At 52.2% G+C, this 7,108-nt stretch overlaps 1 protein-coding gene across 1 annotated transcript; it reads left to right on the forward strand.

The window, feature by feature from the left end:
• Window positions 1–5,021: 5,021 nt before the first annotated feature.
• Window positions 5,022–5,984, forward strand: FOXB1 (forkhead box B1). Its single transcript, XM_035131960.1, has one exon. The coding sequence runs from the start codon at window positions 5,022–5,024 to the stop codon at window positions 5,982–5,984; it is 963 nt and encodes a 320-aa protein (XP_034987851.1).
• Window positions 5,985–7,108: the final 1,124 nt, after the last annotated feature.

Below are 7,108 nucleotides of genomic sequence, written 5' to 3' on the forward strand. Positions count from 1 at the left end.
TTCAAGTACTTCTGTTAATATTGAAAAACGTGCGTGTGCATCTCAAGCGGCCGCGCTCCGGCTCCGCCGCCATTTCAATATTAATGAAATTGTTTAATCTCCTAAATTCGTCGTGTTTAAGTTACGTTTTGGTGAGTTATTGACCAGCAACCAAAATGCGGCTAATGTGGTGTGTGTGTGAGGGGGGGGGGGAATAAGAAGTTTATAATAAACGATCCACTCTCTTTTCTTTTTTCTTTCCTTTTCAATGTCATTTAGAAATAAAATAAAAAAAAACACAGTGTGGTGTGGAGTGTGTGCAGGGGCGAGTTCCTGATTCTCACTCCCAGAGAACTGAGTCTAGGCTGGAGCCTTTAGATGCGAGAAGGAGGTGAAGGAACAGCCTGGAATTGTCACGTTGAACCCACTCGGCGTCATTTCAATCCGGATCTTGCTTCTAGAATAGCGAACCCGCAATTACGTGGTACCCGCTTCAGGATTTCCTAATTAGGTCTCATCTGTTGATCTTTCTGGCTCGCATCCTACGTGATGAGGAATTCCAAAAAGCTTCTTTTATTACAGCAACCCTGACCCCCGCCCATTTTTGCCTCAACCTTATCTTAAATTTGCGTGGATGCCGATGGAACTGTCAAGTGGCAAGGCGTTCCACCGGACCATTATGAGATAGGCAAAAGACCTATACCTCCTATGGCGTGTCTTAAACCTCTATTGCCTCCCAGATGTGTATGTATATATATATATATATATATATATATATATATATATATATATATATATATATATATATATATGAAACCTGGGTCACCAAAGACAATTTTAAAGAATGATTTCAGCTGATCGCTGCCACTTTGTTTGACCGTTTAATAACTTTCATGCCGGCCCCATCGGTCCTCTTTGTGCGCCTGTTTCCCCTGAGTTAAAAAAAATTAAAAGGCCCTGTTCATACTCCTAGAATTTATTACTGGCCTACTCTATAGGCTCGTTGTAAGAATAAAATCTGCCCAAGAGTATTAAAAACTGTTTCTTAATTATACTGGGGGCATATTTCGTGAAGAGGAAGGGTTCTGTGTTTTGTTGGTAAGAGAGGTAACTTCCCACTCTCATTTTATTTGCCCTTTCCCAGCCATACGTTGGTTCGCTTTTAATGGAATGTCTCGGAGAACTTTGGCTCGAAAGGAAAGTGGGCATGTAAGCAGCGACGACTGCGCTGTCATCTGAAAGACGGAGACCCCCTTCGCCCCCAGATCCCAGGTTCCATGCTTAGGTTCCATGCTGGGGGCTGCCTGAGTCCTTTCTCGAGCATCCTTTCCAAGCGTGGCGCGTTCGCCTTTTCCGAAGTCCCCAGCTACATTAGAGGGGAGGATTTGGGGTGGGGTGGGTTTTTTTGTTTTTTGTTTTTGTTTTGCAAGAGAGAGACTATTCTGGAATCTCTTTTTAGAATATCGCTTTCGCACGACTTTTAAACCCATTGCTCTACGTGTTGAACTGCTCACCTGTCACTTTCGCCGCGTCGTATCAACAGTGACACAAAAGGCGTGTGTAAGTGATTTACACGGGAATACAGAAGTAGGTCACCTCCTCAAGAGTGGAAAGTCTTTATTTAGATTTCAGCGATCCTTTTGATCCTCCCCCTCCCCCACCGAGGACCAGAGCGTTGGCGGATGTTGTGGAGACGCTGGAGCGCTGGGGAGAGAGCTCCACAACTCGGTTAAAACAGAGTCCACATGTAGGATGTCCTTTCACACACGTTACTCAACTAGGAAACCAGGTTTGCCACTAAGCATTTAACGTAGTCGCGGCCAATCCCGAGTCTCAGAGGACTGCACGTGCATTACCCACGCGTTACGATCCTGGTGTACACAATAAAGAAGGAACGTGTGAAAGGATCTCATCCTAATTACGTTTGTGGGAAGTTTCACTAGAATCAACGGCACTTACTTTACCTGGGGTGCCTACTGAATGTAATAAATTTTTGATCGCGATAACAATCTGCTGAAATCTAGATACTTCAGCTTAACCCGCTAATGAATCGCACGGAACAGGTGAAATAACGTCCCTATCCTAGTCCCAACAATGCAATTGAGAATTTCTCTATGTACTAAGAACTATACTTACCTAGGAGTAAATCCCATTGAGTAGACATGCACAGGATCGCGCTGTTAAATAGTTTGCTGTTACAGACGCGCTCTAAACATATTCGAGTGTCTTCTTTACATATAGACAAGAAATGCCGGTTAGGCAAGGTAGACCAATTCAGCGGATCCGTTTTTCATAGGATCATAAGATTATTCATTCATGCGTGCATGCATGCACATAACTCACGATCTAGCCACTTTTCAAGTTCCCTTAATTTCAGTGAAATGGTGAAATGGCCTAAAATCTCATCCGCTGCAACAAGTACTTTGATTAGGTAGGATCGCGCTTATGCAATTCCCGAGCCTACCTGAAACCTCCTTAACTGTTTAGCAGGCACCAACATTAATTTGAAGCAGAAGCAGAGATAGGCGATCTTCTATCTCTCTCAGCTCCTCAAGCCTCCATAGAGGGCAAATTGCCAGAAAGAAGGAAGAAAGCAGCGAGGGAGAGATAGAGACTGGGGATGAAAAGTTGGCCTTTCTTAGCGAGGAAGATTCCAAAAAAGCAAAAAAACAAAAAACAAAAAACAAAAAAACAGAGGACATCCCCAACCCCTCAAATAATAAAACAAAACGCGGGAGGGATCCGAACACTTCTAAGTCTCTCTCTCCCCACTCACCGGCCTGATTTCGGCAGCGTGCATGTGCTTAAGGTCTTCCCTCCTCCCTGGCAATCCACGGGGGGACGACTTCAAAGTGGCTTAACATGTGGCTGGACCGTCTCCCAAGCAAATAAATAAATCCGCCCTTAAATAAATAACTCATCCCCCAACCTAGAGCGTGATTTATTCTACCACGGAAAGACAGGGGTGGAAAGCGACTGCGTTTCGAAAACAAACAGACCCAAACGCCGCCAAACTCCGAGCGCGCAAACAACACAAGAGAGTTTCCCCTTTTCTTAAAAAGAGTCCTTAGAAACGCCAATACAAGGGCAGCCTCGGATTTGGGCGAGAGAAAAGTCTTTCCAGCTGGGGGGAGGGGAGCCCTCCCCAGGAATGGGGGGCCGGGTGGGGGGCGGCGCGGGACGGGACGGGACAGGGGGCCCAGCCTGAAGCTAGCTAACAATACAAATCAGGGAACAATGTCGAACAAGCAGAATAGGCCAGGCAAGCAATTGCCACGTCAAACATCCCTCCTCCGGCTTCCCCATCCGCCCCCCCCCACCTCTCTCCCCCTCCAGCCTCTCAGTTGCTTCATTTGTAAGTGTGAATTGCGGGCGAAGCGCCCCGCCAAGTCCCTGCGCCCAGAGACTCCGCATGCACACAACCCGGACTGGCTGACTCGCACGGTTGCTCGCGCCCCCCTCTCTGCGTCTCACTCTCGCACATCCTTCCCGGGCTGCGGTCCTCACCCCTTTTCCATTCCGGCGGCTGCGCTTTGGCTTCCGATGGCACTGCTTCCCATTGGCCCAAGGTGTCCGTGTAAATAGGTGTCAATGGAACCAGATTATGCCTTTCCGCCAGCCCTCTTGCGCCTCTCTCTCTCCCCCCTTCTCCCCCCATCCTCCTCCTCCTCCTGGCTTCTCCTTCATCCTCCCTCCTCCCTCCCCTCCTTCCTCCTCCCAAGGCGATTGTCATATGATAGAGAAGAAGTGGCACGCTAATGAAGCGCCCCGACAGGGTCTTTTCTGCTCCAGTCGCCGCATGCAACCAGCAGATGATTGGGAGGCAGGAGATGGAGGAAGCGGCGGCGGCAGCTACTTAGCTCGGGCTGCTGAGCCCCGCCGAGGAGGAGCGCCTGGCGCAGCCCTCGATCGGCTCGCCTCGATATCTCCTCCGGGGCTGCCCGCAGCCGGACCAGCCCCGCTCCACGCCGGCTTGCGCGGGGACAGGACCTCCAAGTTTCCCCTCAGTCCCTCCGTCGGAGCCCAGGGAAGCAGCGAGCCGGTCCGGGGGATAGCAGCGGGCAGGCGTCGGTGAGGAGCGGGCCCCGGATGCGGACTCTCGGCTGGAGGCAGCGTTAAGGTGAGCCGGGGATGTTTGAGGGGGCGAGCGGAGGAGCTCTTGCTCCTCTCGGGTGGCTCTTCAGCAGCGCGGGTCAGAGGCTCCGCCGAGGAGGAAGTTTGGAAACGGGGAGGGAGACTAGGAAGAAATGTACCCCCGCTCCCGCGCGGGTTGCTGTCCCTCGTACTTGACGGCAGGGGGAGGGGGATGAACTTTTATGAGTTGCGGACCGGATGGTGTTTGTGAGTGAGTAATGGTGAGTGAGAGATGGACTCTGGAAGGGAGTTTTCGCTTACATGGGGGCTGGGTGGGGGCGTATCGGAATAAATTTTTGTACTTTGAAACCATCGCTATAACGGTCGGCGGAGGAGGGAGCCCGTCTCTCCAACAGTGGCGAGGAAGCGAGTCGCTTTGAACTCCTCAGCGTTTACTCACGAGTAATGGAGGGGTATTTTTGTTTTAAAAAAGGATTGGTTTGTAAGAATTCCTACAGGGAAGCACCGGGAAAGCGCCGTGAACCCGATTATTATAATAATCAACAATGATGTATTTATTTTGGTGGAAAGCGAGGGATGGGTCACTCCTAATGCCCAGAGCTACAGTTTCTTAGGAGGGGCGGTTGTTTTGGTCTGTCAGTATAACTTCTTGAGTTGGAGGTGAAGCCCCCCTTCCCATTCCCGGGTGGGTGGGCGGGTGGACTTTTCTCAGATATTACCCCAGCAGACCTGCCCACTCCTGCAGGCTCTCGCCGCGAAAAGCAGGGAGACGGAAGCCTAGAAAATCCCCGCTTTCAATCATCTGTAAACTACTTTCTGCCCCACCCCGCTATAGATATAGAGATCTATTTGCTTAACCCACGCTCTCTTACTGCCCCTCTCCTCAATCACCCCCCACCCCCCACCCCGTCTCTGCAGATCTCCTCCGAGCCGTAGCCGCCGCCACCATGCCTCGGCCGGGCCGCAACACGTACAGCGACCAGAAGCCTCCTTACTCGTACATCTCGCTGACGGCCATGGCCATCCAGAGCTCCCCGGAGAAGATGCTACCGCTGAGCGAGATCTACAAGTTCATCATGGACCGCTTCCCTTACTACCGGGAGAACACGCAGCGCTGGCAGAACTCGCTGCGCCACAACCTCTCCTTCAACGACTGCTTCATCAAGATCCCTCGACGGCCGGACCAGCCGGGCAAAGGCAGCTTCTGGGCGCTGCACCCCAGCTGCGGGGACATGTTCGAGAACGGCAGCTTCCTGCGGCGCCGCAAGCGTTTCAAGGTCCTCAAGTCCGACCCGTTGGCGCCCTCCAAACCGTCTGAAGCCGCCCAGTACCTCCAGCAGCAAGCCAAGCTGCGCCTCAGCGCCCTGGCCGCCGGCGGCTCCCACCTGCCCCAGATGCCACCCTACAACCTGGGCGTCTCCCAGCCGTCGGGCTTCAAGCACCCATTCGCCATTGAAAACATCATCGCCCGCGAGTACAAGATGCCTGGCGGGTTGGCTTTCTCCACCATGCAGCCCATGCCCGGCGCCTACCCGCTCCCCAACCAGCTGACGACGGTGGGCACCGGCTGGCCCCATGTGTACGGCTCCGGCATGCTCGAGACGGCGACCCCCATCTCCATGGCCAGCGGCGATTACAGCGCCGCCTACGGGGTCCCCCTCAAGCCGCTGTGCCACGGCGCCGGGCAGACTTTGCCCGCCATCCCGGTGCCCATCAAGCCCACGCCGGCCGCCGCGGTTCCGGCCTTGCCGGCCTTGCCCGCGCCCATCCCCACCATACTCTCGAACTCGCCGCCTTCGCTCAGTCCCACGTCCTCGCAGACGGCCACCAGCCAAAGCAGCCCCGCCACCCCCAGCGAGACCCTGACCAGCCCGTCCTCCGCCCTCCACGCTGTGGTCGCCGTCCACTGACACCCAAGCCTGAGGGAGGGAGGGGGCGCTGGCTGTTTGGCTGGCTGGCGGGGTGGGGGAGACAGAAGGAAAGGAAAATCCCTCACCCCACCCGTCAAACCCCCAAGTCGACGACGTTTTCCTTTATTTTGACCCTCCTCAAATCTTCCAGGTCCACCCTCCTGCTATATTTATTCGTCGGAAGGGACTGAGCGGTGGGTGCTTTGGGTTCAAATACTGCCCCCACCCTGCAAAAAGAAAAAGAAAAAAAGACTTTACCATCTCCCTTCCAATCCTGGGCACTCTGCTTCCAAAAGAACTCGGCGCGTCTCAACGCAATTGCAGGCCCATGCTGGAGAAAGGCAAAATCAAACTCTGCGTTGCCTTGTTTGCTCATTTCTGTCTCTCCTCCACATCCTCCCCCCACCCCACAACCCAGGCAGGATTTCTCTTTGGGAAGAAAGGAGATAAAAATCCACAACTATCACAGATGCTTCTCCCCTCTTCCCCTCCCCCCCCCACAAATTGGTTTCACTTTGGAGATTTCTCCACAAGGTTTGTTTTCCAACTTTTAAAAAGTTCTTTGGGCAGGGTGACGCCATGTACTGAAAGGGTCGCGCGCTCTCTCTGAAACGTCCAAACCCCATGCCCTTGCTTTCCATTTAAGGCTTTTTTTAAAAGACACCCCCATCCCAATCCCGGCCTTTCACGTAAAAATTGTGCTCTGCCAAAGGTGGGGGACAGGTCCCGAGGAAGAGGAGGATGTCCCAGTGAAATAATACGATGCCCGATCGAACCAAAGTCAACTGCTAAAAGAACAGTCCTATTTATTTTAATGGCACATTTTCAGAGCAATTCTGTGTACGTTTCCAAATGAGACTTACTCCCAGGTAAATCTGCAGAAGACTGCAGGTTTTCGGGAGTAAATACTTTTTCAACTCGGTTAGATATATTTCCGATTAAACATGACTTTGGATCCAGCTGCTGTTAACTTTTCTTTGGGGAATACACACACAAACTAACAGCTAATTTAGCTGCGATCCTATGCGCACGTACGTACAGCCTCTGCTGACTACAGCGAGATGTACTTCTGAATAAACTCCCATAGGGTTGTGCTGTTTACTGAAGTGCATAACTTTGGCTGG

The sequence above is a fragment of the Zootoca vivipara genome, chromosome 13 (assembly GCF_965207765.1).
Source record: "Zootoca vivipara chromosome 13, rZooViv2.hap1.1, whole genome shotgun sequence".
Classification (NCBI taxonomy): Eukaryota; Metazoa; Chordata; class Lepidosauria; order Squamata; family Lacertidae; genus Zootoca; species Zootoca vivipara.